Genomic DNA, 17,149 nt, shown 5'->3' on the forward strand with positions numbered 1-17,149 from the left:
ACTAGTTTTTTTATTCAAAAACAGAGGGTCACAAGTTCTGGGGACTTGTTTATTAATTGGAAACTTTCATAAATATTGAAAGAGGACCAGTTTATAAATTCATGGATTCCTTCGACTCCTTTCTCATTGCAAGGAGTCTTAATCTTATTTCCTAAATATCTCTACTCCCAGTCGTAGTGTCAGGTAGTACTAATAAGTACAGCTTTGCCAGACGTACGATAATTATGGTACAATGCGATAATTTTAAGAGTTTCTTCGAAGCGTACGATAATTATGACACTGCACTATATAGTACGCTAAATAAAATAATTCGGCTTCGGCGTGCGATATTTTAGCGAGAAATCTGGGCACAAAAAGCTGACTAGCGGAAGAAAAAGGTGAAATAGGATGAAATTATTCATGTTTTAAGTCCAAAGGCAGGATGTGAGAAACGTTTCGAGACGTTATTTGTCTATCTCATTTAGAACCCTTGTAAGTTGTACCGATTTTAGTATAAATACAAGGTGAATTAGAACACTTGCATATGTTTGAACGCTATTTTGGAGGCGCTCGGAGCGTACGATAATTTTGATTGAAAATCGAAAATATTTTGGCTTTAATACGATAGTGTAGTCAAAGATGGCAAAATAAAATTGTTAAAAATGATTTGGGACCATGTAATTTTATATTTATAAATAGTTTTGAAGTGGGACCAGTAGTAAAATAAATTGCACAGGGGTAACTGGTCTTGGGGACCAGTTTGAATATTGTTGATGTCGGGGTCACTGGTCCCGAGGACTAGTTGAAAAAAAAAACCTTATTTCCATGGCTGGTTACTAAGGAGTCACTGTCAGCCAGGGCCGGAAATAAGCACAGGACACTGGACATTGTCCAATAAAATTTTGAAATGTCCCATAATATTTTTAAAAACTAAGGGGGTCACTGGACAGTTTGACCAATAAATTTTCCGAAGTTTTGATAGCTTGACAATGGAGAAGCGACATTATTTTTGCACAATCCAGTGGACAAGGTCCTATAAATTTTCCAATCAAACAGGGGGTCTCTGGACACATGTCCTATAAGAAATTTTTCTTATTTCCGGCCCTGCTGTCAGCCTTCCTTCAGCCTCCTCACCCTTGAATCTACTCACGTACAGGACTAGAAATAAGACATCTCATCCATGAAAAATTTCTCTACAATTCAATTTCGCGCTAAATTTGAAAATTCAAGAGTGTCGCCTCTTTTTAAGGTAGAAAAAAATAAATAAAATATGAAAATCATGGAAATTTTACATTTTTAAACTTTTTCTGAAACGGGGCTCTTGAGGTTAATCACTTTAGAATGGAAACTGTTCGATCAGGGTGGCTGTTTTTAAGAAAATATATCACCTCTTTTAAGAGTGAAAATTATTATAAAATTAACCATAAGTTTATCATGCCTCTAAGTAGAGATATGGCTGCTACTCCTATGGCAATAGTGTTTGTCTGGCTCCCTTTAATGAAACCCTATACTCTCTCCGTATCATTTATCACCTCAACTTCAATAAAAAATTGTACCGCCTAGCCTAGCGTTTCTTTTATCCCTTTTAGAATGTTTCAGGACTGAAACCGCCTCTATCTCACGAGAGAGGGATTTGGGGTTGCTTAAGTAAAATTCGTCCCCCCCCCCAGTGCCTGCCTATACGAAACGTAAAACTCTCCTTTATTCCACTGGATGATTTTTTTTCGTCTCGACCGCTTGGTGGCTGCACCGCGACAGAAATTTCAAAATTTTCTCTCTTCGGATCTTAGCGCTATACGAGTTCTGACGTCACAGTAGCCTGCAGAAGATGCCCAGCTGTAACCCGTATTTGTGTACTTAGAGGCATTATGAACTTATGAATTAACATATTCCTTGGTCTGGGCATAGCCTCCTGGATCATGCTGCTCGCGCTATAGAAGCCCGTCCAAAGAATTATTTTCTTATGTTAAAAGCGCGTATCCGATGGAGGATTTTCACTAGAAAAATCAAAGCCGTCAGCTTTGAACATGGCGCTTGATAACTTAGAAAAAACCCTAATAAAACCAGTTTTAAGTTAATAATTTTGCTATATTTCAAGCCGCTTAAAGACTATAGTCTCTCATAACGTGAAAAGTATTTTTATTTTGTTGCAATATAACTTTTACAAAAACAACCCTTAAATTCTTAAAGCTCATAAATGGTTATGTTTTCAAGTTTTATAATAACAAGGCTTGTGTTTATTCAGGTTCCTTTTTAATGCCGAAGTCTTCGATCTGGATTCTCAATCGTGGATATGAAAAAACACCATATTCGGCGAGTTGCTTCGGAGATAACCTTTCCAATGCAACATGGGAAGCTCGCAGTTTGAAGTTCTGGAGGGAACATCTCGTACCTTTATGTTGAAACAAATCGCATTCATTGGCAAACGCGGTTTTGCAAATGAAGCACTCGTAAATAACAGGTTTCACATCAGTGCTTGAACAGTTTTCATATCTTCGCGAAGTTTCGAAATATTTGTCATACAAATGATTAGATGTCTCGTGTGCACGACGGGATGTTTCGGAAGGGAAACACAGATGACATTTAGAACACTTGAAAGATTTAGCACGGCAGTGTAACAATTTATGTTTCTTCAAATATTTGTCACATTTGAAGGCCGAACCGCATTCCGTACATTTGAACTGTCTTTCATCAGTATGCACAATTTTTAAGTGTTGCTTTAACGAGTAAGGGGTTTTGAAGGTTTTGCCACACTGTTCACAAGAAAAGGGCGTTTCGTTCTGGTGAACACAAATCTTGTGACGATTTAAATTGCTTTTGTATTTAAATTTCGCATCACATAAGTCGCATTGAAATGATTTAGTAGTCATATGAACTTTTCTTTGGTGAATGTTTAACAAACATTTAGTTTGATAAGAACGCTCGCACTGTTGGCAATTGAATGGTTTATCCTCCAAGTGTGTAGCCTCGTGCAAATTTAGTCCCGATCTCATTTTGAAAGATTTATCACACTTTTCGCATTTAAATGGTCGCTCCGAAGAGTGAAGAACCTTATGAGCATTTAGATTCCGCAATCTTTTAAAGGTTTTATCGCATTCAGAACATTTGTGGAGTTTCAAGTGACGGTCATGTTGTGATTTGTAACTAGAGTTACACAAATCATATTTGGACAAGTGAGTAAGTTTATGTTGTGCCAAGCCTTTTTTGCCTTTGAATGCCATATGACACACTTCACATTTAAATGGACGTTCGGACGAGTGTGTGAGTTGATGCGCTGTCAAACTTTCTTTCCATTTGAAGGTCATATGACACACTTGACATTTAAATTTACGCTTGGACGAGTGTATGAGTTTATGTTGTTCCAAGTCACTTTTGCGTTTGAAGGCCTTCTGACACAATTCACATTGAAACGAACGTTCGGATGAGTGTCTAACCTTATGCTTTGTTAAAAGTGAATTTCTATTAAACGATCTGTCACAGATGTCACATTTAAAAGGCTTCTTAGCATTGTGTGATTGTCTGTCACTCATCAAAGGGGATAACTTCCTTTGTTCCTGATTCTTCGTAACTTCTTCCGCATTTTCAGAGTTTTCCGCTGGGGGATGAACCGAATCCGCTTCTTTAGAAGTGCTAGTCTCGTCATCATCGTTCTTAATGATGATTGGCCATTTTAGTGAAAAGTTTGAAGGTGTTTCCAAATTTTCCACCTCATCCGAGTCCGGCTTCTCAGTTTTTATGAATTTGATTGGGCGAAACATTCCAATAAACGATCGTAACTACTTTATGTTCTTCTTGCATCCAAGAAATTAGTCTCTACTCGTTTACAGCTTAAAACATCAAGGTTTGAATTGGCTTGAAGAACGGCCATACTGATATATTTCATCGTTGGTCTTGAGACTGAATTCATCCATGTAGCTTGCTTTTTTAAACACCATAGGACTTTTGTCTCAAGGTTACTATAGAAAAATGCACTATTAGGTTGGAGCATTCCCGCTTCTCTAAAAGCAGCAAAATCTGATTTTACGAAGGGGGGATGGAGAGGCTTTATTTCCCGATTTATGACGTCAAACGTGGGCAAGCAACAAGAGTCGCGTTCTCTTTCCCTCTCTGCTTTCCCAGACTCGGCTCGGGAGTCGGGCTTGGAGCCGAAGCATTTTATTTCCGTTTAGATGGCGATGGCGATTTGAAAAGCGGCCCAAGTCAAACGGTTGCAAAAGGCGGAAGTTTGCGCACGACGCCCTGCCCTTGCCTGTACTAAATTGCGTTGCGTCCGACGTTTATGAATTCCAGCTTTAGTCAATGTTTTCGTACAGTTTAGCCTCAAATTTATAAAATTTTAGCTATTTTTTGGAGATCACATTTGACTAGACTACGAAATTGCGGAGTTTGCTCTGGATGTTTTTATATATTTTATTTTAAATAAGTTCCTCTTTTCAAAGTAAACAATTTATAATTTGTTATAAGATCTTTTACATGGTTTAAGCCAAAATAGTATTATATTTGACCATTTTTATTCCTATACTTTCCTATAAAAACACATTTTTTCTCCTATAAAATCCTTTAATTCCAGAAAAGAATCCTATTTTTCTATAAGGAATTTAAATTTTTGGCTGGGCTCTCCGTAAAAGATAATCTTCTACATTCTCTTGTTAGTTATACCGTAATTTTTAAAAATGGTAATTTACCTTGTAAATTACCGATAAAAATTTTGGAATAACAAAAACTGCCTTCATTTATGGTATTTTCTGTTTTCACAGGCTTATTGCCGCGGTAATTTACGTAATTTACTTGCTGGCAAATTACCATTCTAAAATTACGGTAAGATATAAATCGGTAATTTACGCAGTATTTGGTAAATTACAGACACATCTCTAATTATACAATAAAAATAATAATGTTCCTTAATCCATATATACCCATATATATATTTAAATCCCTATTAAATTTAAATAGTGCCATCATATTCTGAAGAATAGTGTGTATTTTAAACTATTTTTCTCGACTATGAAGAACTGAACCAGCATTTTCTTATTAAGCATCTGACAGACATGTTTTTGTAAAAATAAGCCTACCAAGAAATGCGAGTCCCTACGAATTCTGCCCACGTATGACGTCACTGCCATGGAAAAAATTTATCTCCAGGCGCGATCCGAAAAATCTCAAAAACTCGTTCTTAGCATGCGCCCCCCTTGCTTTTGTCTGTCTTAATGAAAAAAGATTTTACTTACGGAACTATGATTTCATTCACATTCATACGATGATGAAGTTAACTGTGATATGGCTGTTATTTGTAAACGAACCGCGGGCGAAGGCTAAATGGCTGTTTGATTAAAGTTAATTTGTGTACTTTAATAAATTGTCTTAACTGTATTAGTTACGTGCCCATATGGCTCAAAAAGTCTCACGCTAAAATTACCATTTACCAACAAAGGGCGCCAATACGCCGTATTGAATACGGATTCCACATACCGAAAATCCTAGCAGACAGCTTCGTTACTCAGAACATAGCTGACTCGATCACGCTTTTGGCTTCAAGCGCTATAGAAGCAACTTAAGCAAGTCCATCGTCTAATCGGCCTCAAAACGCGTATCACCAGGGGCGGAAATAATTTAAATTTCTTATTGGACATGGGTCTAGTGACACCCCTGTTTGACTGGAAAATTTATAGGACATTTGACTCATGTGTAGCAGTTTTGTAAATGTTAATGTTTTTGTTAGAATTTATTGTCGCCGATGTAAAAAATGCACAATAATGTAAAGCCAAATATTGGTCTCAGAAATAAGAAAAAAAATCCACAAGGAAAGGGTGTGCCATAGATTTATAATTAGCAAACCACCCTCGAAAACTTTGGGAACTACTAGCCTAAAAAAATTCTAAAAATTACTAAAAGATAAATGCAACAAATATAAATCTTTAAAAACTTTTTCTTATTTCACGGAATTAGGCCTAAATGAAAGTGATGCATTCGTTTTTGACCATGCATCTAGAAGCTTTTATTAATTGTGAATCGTATGTTTTTCAATGTCTTGCGAACGTCTCTTAATTTAAATATCAAATTAGTTTTGAATTTAAATTAATTCAAGGCTACATTGCATCTAAGCCTCCGTAATCATTACTCCACGGAAGGAGATTGTTTACATCCAAGGTGGCATGAGTCTGCGACACAGCTATTCGACATCAGCAACGTCATCAAAACGTAGTTTAAGTGAGCCAAAAAGATAATGTAAACTTTTCGTTACGTGTTGGCGGGAGTGGCTCTATACTGGGCTGAGTCAGGCTGAAGACTAATCGTTCTCCATTCCTACTTCTAAAATTAAAACCATCCCTGGTTATATGTAACGATATTAACTTTCTTCGTATTTGCATACCGTCTCATATTTTCATGAGATTCAGACATATCGTTTCGTTTAATTAAAATAACGCATCAGGCATTATCATTAAATGTAAAATAAATTAAAATTTTTTCTAACATACATAAAGTAATGAAATTTTTACATGGTGTAATACCAAAAGCACTATGTGATTTTGGTAATACCATTCTCTCGATTCATTTGAGAAATGACACCGTCGCAAGCACATTTCAATAAAATATCAAAAGTTTCCAGACTATAGAATCTTATCATTAGTTTTTATTAATTTAAATAAGTGTTGGGTAAGCTATTTTTGCATTAGTTGTAAAGATTATGAAACGTGTCGGTTAAAGGTTGTTGATTTTCGTTAAAAAGAAAATTAAGAACGAGATCGATTAACTTGTTAAATATTTTAATATTAATACATTGAATTATTGTCCATCGATAAGAGATGTTCAGCGTCAAGGTCTCGATTTACTACGTTCTTTTGGCGATGACGTTCATCGTCCAGGAGAGCTGTAAGTATAAATTTTAATTGAATTTTTTACTCCCTTACGATTTGACAGACCAATATCAAAAAACATAATTAATACCTTTTTTTCCAGTAAAAGAAATTGACATATTTTATGAATTTAAGAGAAATATTAGTCCATGTTTTTGGTTTTTCAGCTGGTCAATGTCCAGAGCACATTGTACATTGCGGAAACGTTTGTCTCGATTCTCCTTGCGACAATTGTCCCGAAGGTACCACTTGTTGCCAAACGGTGCCAAACAGTTGCAGTTGCGAAACTTTGGAATGTATTTGAAGTAAAGAATGTTCCAAAAGTCGTTAAATTTGTAGAATAACAATGTTAATTTTTCAATAAATTCAAAGTTACAAATATGAATTTTTACTTCCAACTGCAAATGGGAATTGTTTCTTTACTTTAAACTAATTCGGGATAAAAAATACAAGAAAAAAAGCCGGAGGAAGAGCTTAAGTTTTTGACATCAAATGGCATAAACGCAACGCTAGATCAAATTACGGAAAGGCTTGGTTTCAACGTTATTGCTATTGAAAATTTAACCATAGTACCCAGGTTTTAGGTTGGGCATAAGCCTTAGGTGCAACAATTAATAACTTCTATTTACACGTACCTTCGCTACTACAATATAATTAACTCAATGATGCACAACAGTGAAAAACATTCTGATATTTTCAGGTGGCTACGAATGGATGGACCCCAACTATAAAAGTCCATAAGATGTATTCCATAAGTTTGTCGCTTGTTACTGAGAGCTTGTTATGAAGTGACATAAAGCGCCGCCTGGTGAGGCATTGTCTCAAACTAAATAGGAAAATGGACTGCAAAATCGAGCGTAGTCAATTCTCTCTTGTCGTTCTCGAACTAGCTCTCAGTAAGTCTCTAGCATTACGAAGTATATTAAGTGTCATACTTATGGAACATATCTTATAAACTTATGCAACTATGGTACTCCAGAATCAAGCTTCCCTCCTACAAGCGTGAACATTTGAGTCATTAGTGACGTCATAATACTTGCAAATCATTGTAAAACTAAGTAGACGACGGGCTTGACGTCATTGAATATTGGTATCGATTTGTTAGAGTAAAAATATAACTGGATATAATCTGGCTTCGTTTTAGCAAAAGTACAATAGAAATTATTAGCGTAAGTGCAAAGTTTTAGTCCAAATGCAGACTTCCTAGTTTATGCGAGACAAAGAAGAAGAAAATAAAAATGGTATTGAACTATTTTTCATAACGGGGTCCAAAAATGTTTTGATACGGTGCTTTTGAAAACACTCATATTGTAACTTGAAAATTTGTCCTAAAAATTATTTATGTTAAGTTTATTTTTGTTGCACATTATTTTGAATTTATTTCTATATTTTATTTCCGGTGACTTTATTTTTTATTTTACGAACTTGTATTAAGATACCTGTGCTGCGCGCCATTGCGAAATAGTACAATGTTCAATTGACAGCTGTTTTAGATTAGATTGTTATCGAAATTGTTTCGGAACTTGATCCATTTTTGAAAATAAATCTAGATAAAGTTAAATAGCTGCAATTATGTTAGTTAATTTACGAACCTTTGATGTACTATAAATATATTTTAACTTGGATTCGTTTAATTTTTATACAGGTCAGTAGATCTTTATTTGTTAGTAATTGTTGGCATATACAACAGTATTTGTGGGCTTGTGTATGAGGTATTTTTTTTTGACATAACGTCATGCCTTAAAAGAACGGCCTTTTCCTAAATATAAAAGAAAAGATATTAAAAAAATAAATGATCTCTTATTACAGAATAAATAGCATTTAATTAGTCTAAAAAACAAGGGACTACTGCGCCATCCGCCATTGGTTTAGTGGCGTCTGTTAAACTGAACCACTTACCCTTACGGAATTGGTTGAATTCTAACAGGCTGAGAGAGACAAGGGTTCAGTTTAGCAGACGCCACTAAACCAATGGTGGCGCAGTGGTCCTCGTTTTTAAGACTAATTAAATGCTAATTATTTTGTAATAAGACATCGTGTATACTTTTGCTTAATATTTTTCCTTTTATATTTAGAAGAAGGACGTTCATTTAAGGGATAACGTTATGTTAGCTAATCCTTTCATTAAGTCTCGAATAAGTTCAAGATCACATGAAACGTGGATGACATTGAAAATTACACATTTTCAAAAACTTGTTACCTGGATATAAGACTTTCCTTTCGTCAACTAACCTGTTCAATGCGGCTATATAAACTTTTATCTGTTTAGGTAACAGAAACAATTAGGCATCATCCAAGACTACAATTTTTCATGACATGAGAAGTATTTTTATTTGATGCAATGTATAGGCCTAGTATACAAAAACATTACTCGTAAGTTTTGAGATTTTGTAATAACATAGCTTTTGTCTATTCAGGTTCCTTTTTAATGACGAAGTCCTCTATCTGGATTCTCAATCGTGGATATGAAAAAACACCATATTCGGCGAGTTGCTTCGGAGATAACCTTTCCAATGCAACATGGGAAGCTCGCAATTTGAAGTTTTGCAGGCAACATCTCATTCCTTTATGTTGAAACAAATCGTGTTCATTTGCAAACGCGGTTTTGCAAATGAAGCACTCGTAAATGGCAGGTTTCACATCAGTGCTTGAACAGTTTTCATATCTTCGGGAAGTTTCGAAATATTTGTCATACAAATGATTAGATGTCTCGTGTGCACGACGGGAGGTTTCGGAAGGAAAACACAGATGACATTTAGAACACTTGAAAGATTTAGCACGGCAGAATAGCAATTTATGTCTTTTGAGATTTGAGCCACATTTGAAGGCCGAACCGCAATCCGTACATTTGAACGGTCTTTCATCAGTATGCACCATTTTGAAGTGGCGATTTAAATTGTAAAGGGTTTTGAAGGATTTGCCACACTGTTCACAAGGAAAGGGCCTTTCAATCTCGTGAACATCAATTATGTGAAGATTTAAACTACGTTCGGTTTCAAATTTTGCGTCACATAGGTCACATTGAAATGATTTAGTAGTCATATGAGCTCTTCTCTTGTGAGTGTTTAAAAACGTTTTAGTTTTGAAAGATTTGTCACACTTTTCGCGTCTAAATTTTCGATCTGAAGAATGATGAGCCTTATGAGCATTTAGTGTCCGCAATCTTTTAAAAGTTTTATCGCATTCAGAACATTTGTGAAGTTTCAAGTCAAGGTCATATTGTGATTTGTGACTAGAGTTACACAACATGGGAGAGAGTTGATGTTCTGTCAAAACACATTTCCTTTTGAAGGTCATATGACACACTTGACATTTAAATGGGCGTTCCAACGTGTGTGTGAGTTGATGTCTTGTCAAATTACTTTTTGATTTGAAGGCCTTTTGACAAACTTGACATTTAAATGGGCGTTCGGACGAGTGTGTGAGCTGATGCGCTGTCAAACTAACTTTCCATTTGAAGGTCATATGACACACTTGACATTTAAATGGACGTTCGGACGAGTGTGTGAGTTGATGAGCTGTCAAACTAACTTTCCATTTGAAGGTCATATGACACACTTGACACTTAAATGGACGTTCGGACGAGTGTGTGAGTTGATGAGCTGTCAAAGCAGATTTCCATTTGAAGGTCATGTGACACACTCTACATTTAAATGGGCGTTCCAACGTGTGTGTGAGTTGATGACTTGTCAAATTACTTTTTGATTTGAAGGCCTTTTGACACACTTGGCATTTAAATTTACGTTTGGACGAGTGTAGGAGTTGATGTTGTACCAATTCCTTTTGGCGTTTGAAGGCCTTCTGACACAGTTCACAATGAAACGGGCAATCAGATGAGTGTCTAACCTTATGACTTGTTAAAAGTGAATTACTTTTAAACGACAAGCCACAGACATCACATTTAAAAGGCTTCTTAGCATTGTGTGTTTGTCTTCCATTCATTAATTTGGATAACTTCCTTTGTTCCTGATTCTCCGTAACTTCTTCCACATTGTCAGTGTTTTCGGCTGAGGGATGAACCGAACCTGCTTCTTCAGAAGTGCTAGTCTCGTCATCATCGTTCTTAATGATGATTGGCCATTTCACTAAAACGTTTGAAGGTGTTTCCAAATTTCCCACCTCATCCAAGTCCGGCTTCTCAGTTTTTATGAATTTAATTGGACGAAACATTCCAATAAATGATCGTAATTCTACAGGGCCGGTAGGCCCTTGTAGATATGACTTGATACTCTTTTGTAACGTTAAAGCAAAATTCACATGCTTTTACCATTTTTCCTATGGAGATTAACATGGGGTTTTTCGTGATATTTAGCCACCTCTAACTGAAAAACTAGAGCGAAGTTACTTTTCGGAATACTCTTAATTTAACAATTATGTATTCAAGGTGTGCTATCGGCTAGTTTAATTTAAATCAATTAACTCTAAGTATGTTAATTTTAGTTAATTCTGAAAGTACGTCAAAATTACTTTTGAGTCAGACTATCTAGCAGTAGACGCTGACAGATTACTTTACTATTTCATCCGAGCTTGAGCACCTTTATATGTATTTTCTAATTAACTGTAGCACCCTTAATAAGAAATAGGTCGTTATCAGGTCGAATTTTCGTCTAGAAAAGTAATTCAGGTAAATAATTACAGTTAACAGAGGTTTTTATATCATTTAAAGTAAGTTTTTGAACGTTCTTTACGGCCAAGGCTTAAGTTGTATTTTAGTTTGTCTATGAAATATAGTATTTATATAGTCTTTCCCCTTTCAAGATAAAAAAAGCTCATTTCCAGCTCTGTATTCCAAAAATACGCAGTCTGCTTCGTTTCCTGCTACAAACAAATATATGAGGACTGAGGTATACAGGGTTTCATTATTTGTTAATCTCACCAAAATGCTACTAATTGTGAAGGTGTGTGATATATTTCCTTAAACTAAACCAATGTAGAGGAATTTCCATGTTTACATCAGCACAGATTCTCTCAACGTAACCACGTTGGAAACGGAGAGTTACGTATGAGGTATACTGGGTTTCATTATTTGTTAATGGTTTAGAAATCAACGGTAGTGTTTTCACCCTGTGAAGAATTCAACTTCAAAATATTACAGGAAAGATCACAAAATGTTCAATGTGTTTTCCTACGGCAGTTAAAAGAGTGGTGTATAGGTTACTGGTTAGCGCAGTTCACTCAACATTCTCATTTGAGGACAGGTATACGCGGTTTCATTATTTGTTAATCTCACTAAAATGCTACTAATTGTGAAGGTGTGTGATATAATTCCTTAAAACTAAACCAATGTAGAGGACCAGATTATTCGTTAAAACAATTTTGGTCCTATTGAATCAGTTATACTGTGATGTTACGTTATCATTTTATAAACTATTTGTTACCAACAGTGGATTGTTTAATTCATAAGTAACAGTGGTGCTGGTTAATCCAGGAGGACAGTGTCGTTATATAATTTAATTAGTCAAATAATTTTCATGTTTACATCACAGATTCTCTCAACGTAACCACGTTAGAAACGGAGGGTTACGTTGTTTGCTATTTCCACAGTCCACGTTGCCGTTTGTTTATTGGTTTAAATTGCTATGAATTGTATAGGTATTTGATTTAATTACTGGTATTCAAGCTAAACTATAGAATAACATCATTCATTAACATATTGTATAGATAATCTTTACCACAAACCTAGCACAGGATATGATAAAAATTTAACGCAATGTGTTGGAAATAATAAAAAACTCCTCTAAACATTAGAGTTAAGGTGAATTATTTATTAAAAGTCATTTTATAAGCTTAATGAGCACTGACGACAAGTTAATTTCAACGTAATTAAGTGTAATTAACGTGAAATTAAACCCCGAATGTACATTTTTTTTGGATGAAAACTCAGATGTCCTTGATTAAGATTGTATCTAACCAAGCCGTTGGTAAAGCCCCATGTTTTCTCTTTCACACTTAAGCTAATTTAAATTATCTCGAAAGCACCTTAATAGGCGCGAAATTCAAAAGTTTAGGGTAAAATAAGAATCGAAAACTCCACTAAAAATTGCAATTAAGGTGAAGTATACATTTAAACTCATTTTATAGCCTAAATGTACACTGCCAAAACACAATCCTACGTTAATTTTAACTCAATTAAATATAATTAACGTGAAATTAAACCAAAATATACATTTTTGGATAAAAGCTCAAATAACTTTTAAATAAACTGTTTAAACTACCCAAAAGTTTAGGGTACCATAATGATGAATATATGGCAAAAATATTAAACTGCACTAAACATTGCAAATAGGGTAAAAAATTCAAATAAATTTTAAGCTTAATCCACTCTCACGAACCACGCTCAAATTAAGATTAAAACATCACAAGTTTTTCGTACAGCCACAGTAGTTTCCTATTTCACTTTCAAATTAATCTAAATGATCATTAAAATGTATGCGCATACATTAAAATTTTAGGGTAATTGCAATTTAAGTTAATATTTTATTGAAACTTTTATTATAAAATAAATCCACACAAGATAAACAAGATAAGCCGTTAAATTAAACTCAATCAAGTATAATTAACCTAAGAAAAACATTAACATGTACAAAAATGGGCCAAGCCTCGCTTCGTGCCCTCTCCGCCCTAAAAAGTTCTGAGATCCCATGTAGAGCCAAGTCTGCCTTTTGTTCTCATTCAATCGCCAATTGAACAATTATGTTATAAATTAAGTCCTTTTCCTAATTAATAACCAATCTTCTTTGACTCTATCATTATTATACATCTTTGTTCGTATCAAAAATATCGTGACTTGGCAATCGCAATTAAAAGGAAGTCGAAGGGATATTCACTAAATCGTTTATGGTCGAGGGGATATGTACAAGTTTATAAGATGAGTCATGCACAACCCTATGTACAAATTATATGGTGAGTTATGCATAACCCTATTTACAAGTTTATAAGGCGAGTTATGCATAACCTTATGTACACCTGCGCTTGCCAAGTCACGATATTTTTGATACGAACAAAGATGTATAATAATGATAGAGTCAAAGAATATTGGTTATTAATTAGGAAAAGTACTTAATTTATAACATAATTGTTCAATTGGCGATTGAATGAGACCAAAAGGCAGACTTGGCTCTACATGGGATTTCAGAACTTTTACGGCGGAGAGGGCACGAAGCGAGGCTTGGCCCATTTTTGTACATGTTAATGTTTTTCTTAGGATCTCACTTCTTTTTGTAGACCCTCTCGTTATACTTCGGTAGTTATATTAAAACAAGACCCTCTCGTGGTACTTCGTTTGCCAATATAATCGCTAACGTTTGTCCATATTTACGCTGAATTACCCCTTTCGACCCGCAGAGAATATGCAATAAAGATTGTACGCGATATCCTAATAAAAGAATGTAGCATCAGTTACGACACATTTCTATTAAACTACTACTCCTATTAGCTTTAATATATATTTAACTTTCGGTTAACTTTGGACCATTACGTCCTTTCATCAAGAACACACACTATTTCTGTTGAAAAGACGGCAGCGCCATCTAGTTTTAAAATAAAGAACTAAAGAACAATTTTATAAAAAATTCGGGATGTTTTAATTTTTCTGTGCTTTATAAAATAAATGAAAACTAAATCCTGAATTTTAAGTTTCTATCTCCTCTAGAAGTACCTTAGAATTTTGATGATCGGTGAGTGAGTGAGTGAGTGACAAAATAAGGTAAATTTCACCTGCGATATTTCGAAAAGCATATAGGGTAGGAACTTGAAATTTGGAAACAATAGCTAGGATTGACAGTCCTCGCGGCAAGCAAAATTTCAGACTTTCACCTATACCCATCACGAAGTTACAGTGGGCTTAAAAGTGCCACGAGTTGCTTCGAGAAAAGGATGTCAGTGCTCGACTTGGCTGGGAGCACGGCACCAGAATGTGAAAGATTCGTGTTTTGGGTAAATTCATGGATACCTTATAATTAAACTAACAAATCTTTCACCCAGCCTCCATTTTCCTGTTTAATTCTTACGATTAATTAAATTGTCATTTAAAAGCTTTTTTCCCCATTTTGAAAAGAGAGCCATTGAAAAGGCGTGATATTTAAAAGTTTTGGGGCAAAGTAGTGATTGTTCTGCAAGAGTCAAACAGTCACTCCTCTAAAGTTTGCAGAATTTCTTGTTCAAACTCGTATAATAAACTGAAATAACACTAGTAAAAGAAGATAAGCCGTTAATTTCAACTTAATGATCATATTTAATTAAAATTAATCGAAAACAACAGGTTTTTTTTGGGTAACTATAGATAACCCTTAACTGAAATAACAAAATAAGATTAAACTACGCCAGTTGTTCTTTCAGCCTAAATGTTTTCCTATTTAACACTAAAATTAATTACATTATCACTATAATGCATTAATAGGCTCCAAACACAAAATTTTAGGGTAAGGAATGTGTCAAAATGAAACTTTTCCATTTAAATTTTAATATATCATTAGCATAGTTCGCCAAATCACCAGCAACAATTTAATCTGGCAACATTCAATGTAATAATGTTGCCAATAAAACAAGGGCGTCTAGCCCATAACTAAGCCATATCACTAGCCATCTCTCGCTATCCCTAATTCAATAAATTTTCTTCTACTGAAATACCACCTAGCATACCAGTCAAGTGGGGGGAGCAACAGAAAATTTTAAAGCACAGTCTTACGATAAGTCTTGGAATTTGGGCCTCAAATTACAACCTCTAATCGAATCCGTTTGGTACACATCAACGTCAACGTAAATGTTCAATGTGATTACCATTGTGGTGCAGGCACTCTTCATCTGTCCATGTCTTTCAATTACTTTACAAGCAACGAACTCATGACGCAGGAAGTCCAAGTAAATGCCTTCAGAGATTTTCTTATCAAGAAAAAGGGTCCGATAATTTGGTTTCCAAGAATGCCCTCCCAAAAATGCACGTTATGAAGGTTTAAGGTACCATCCTTAAATAGCCTCGTCAGAGAACAGTACCTTTCTAAAAATAATGGATCGGCTTCAATTAGTTCACGCAAAGGTTTTGCCGTTTTAGGTAATCCTCGTAAACATCATGTTCAATTTTCCCTGGTTTGAATACACTGGCATTTTGCTAAAAGACGAGACTAACTAATTAAATTCGGTCCTAACTGCTACGTAACGACGATTAGTTTTCACTACGGCCTTTTTTCTCGGTTCCTCAGACAACTCGGACCTTCTGCTTCAAAGTCATTCCCAAAGAAACCTTTATGTTTTCTTTATTTTGTTCATAGTTTAAGGTTAGGGGGCCGACCTTTATTACAATGGTTTCTTTTTTCGGTATTTGTGCCTTTTTAACAGGCGTATTGTTAAAATTGTAACACTACAGAAATTGTATTTCAAATGGGACCGGCAATACCGCAACGCTGAGCCGAAAAACTGGATGGTAATTGTTTGGACCTATAGGGTCAGGACATTGGAGGACCAAACATACCGTGGTGTCACGTGTCGAATGTTAAAGCGACCTTCACCACTATACATACTATGACCTGCTGCTCAAGCTGACAATCTTTGAAAACTCAACTTTGAGGAACTTCCGGTCTTTTTAGATATAAAGGGGCTTTCAGTGTCGCTAAGTAGTAGAATTACAGTAGTTGGTCTCGTTTCCTAGCAAAATGCCAACTTATTCTAACCAGGAAAAATTGGGCAGCAAGTTTATTTTGGGTGAAGGTCGCGGTAACATTCAACCATAGAGAATTTTACACATGTGTAAAATTCTCTCTGGTTCAACTAAAGGTAGTGCTTTATGCCGAACGGTCTCCACACCGACATTTGGGTGCGAGGACTTTCGTCATTTCGATAGTGCAAGATCGTGAACGTAGAAGAGACTGTATAGTCTGTAATGAGGATACAGACTTTGACATCGTAGAAAGTTTTGAAGCCAATCTCATGCTTGTAGTAGAGCGGTGGAACAAGAAGTTGCACTAAGCCATTCTACTGTTCGTGCCAGTTTACAAGGGCATTACTACAGGCATAATCATATCCCCCTACATCAAGCCTTAACGGACGAGAAGTACCTAAGACGGCAATACCATTAGTCTTGCCATGCGTCATGAGTTTAGTGGTTGCAAATGTAATGCAAGACACGGACAGTCATCTGGAAGAGTGCCTCAACCACAATGGTAGACACTTCGAATATTTACGTTGAGTTGTTTACTAAACAGTTTAGAGGTTGCAATTTGAGGCCCAGGTTCTAAGACTAATCGTAGGACTGTGCTTTAAAATATTTTGTTGCATTCACGCATATTCTCCTGTATTCTTTGTGTATCTTGCCACTCGTTGTC

At 35.5% G+C, this 17,149-nt stretch overlaps 3 protein-coding genes across 5 annotated transcripts in view; 1 reads left to right on the forward strand and 2 right to left on the reverse strand.

Annotated features, from left to right (window-relative positions):
• Nucleotides 1–17,149, forward strand: part of LOC149618727 (multiple inositol polyphosphate phosphatase 1-like) — a 144,075-nt gene that overhangs the window by 31,611 nt on the left and 95,315 nt on the right. The window contains exon 9 of one of the 2 annotated variants that reach the window (XR_016375516.1): nucleotides 7,411–7,492. The exons of the other annotated variant lie outside the window; for it this stretch is intronic. The gene's annotated coding sequence lies outside the window, so the exon portion shown is untranslated. Of the gene's footprint in view, nucleotides 1–7,410; nucleotides 7,493–17,149 lie in introns of those variants that run through there. 2 annotated transcript variants of the gene reach the window in all.
• Nucleotides 2,105–5,805, reverse strand: LOC149618732 (uncharacterized). Its single transcript, XM_089854308.1, has 2 exons — nucleotides 5,208–5,805; nucleotides 2,105–3,935 (listed from the first exon to the last, which is right to left on the reverse strand). The coding sequence occupies exon 2, from the start codon at nucleotides 3,735–3,737 to the stop codon at nucleotides 2,217–2,219; it is 1,521 nt and encodes a 506-aa protein (XP_089710434.1). The 5' UTR covers nucleotides 3,738–3,935; nucleotides 5,208–5,805; the 3' UTR covers nucleotides 2,105–2,216.
• Nucleotides 6,727–11,017, reverse strand: LOC149618733 (uncharacterized). Of its 2 annotated transcripts, XM_089855614.1 has the most exons (3): nucleotides 7,469–11,017; nucleotides 6,925–7,382; nucleotides 6,727–6,847 (listed from the first exon to the last, which is right to left on the reverse strand). In XM_089855614.1, the coding sequence occupies exon 1, from the start codon at nucleotides 11,001–11,003 to the stop codon at nucleotides 9,243–9,245; it is 1,761 nt and encodes a 586-aa protein (XP_089711740.1). In that variant the 5' UTR covers nucleotides 11,004–11,017; the 3' UTR covers nucleotides 6,727–6,847; nucleotides 6,925–7,382; nucleotides 7,469–9,242. The 2 variants fall into 2 exon arrangements, with proteins under 2 accessions (XP_089711740.1, XP_089711739.1); XM_089855613.1 differs by having other exon boundaries at nucleotides 6,925–11,017.

Source organism: Phalangium opilio, unplaced genomic scaffold (genome assembly GCF_054372755.1).
Source record: "Phalangium opilio isolate 3A_F unplaced genomic scaffold, DU_Popi_V2 ptg000209l_1, whole genome shotgun sequence".
NCBI lineage: Eukaryota > Metazoa > Arthropoda > Arachnida > Opiliones > Phalangiidae > Phalangium > Phalangium opilio.

Coding starts and splice junctions, on each gene's coding strand:
- LOC149618732 (XM_089854308.1), bottom strand. CDS start 3,737: ATGTTTCGCCCAATCAAATTCATAAAAACTGAGAAGCCGGACTCGGAT.
- LOC149618733 (XM_089855614.1), bottom strand. CDS start 11,003: ATGTTTCGTCCAATTAAATTCATAAAAACTGAGAAGCCGGACTTGGAT.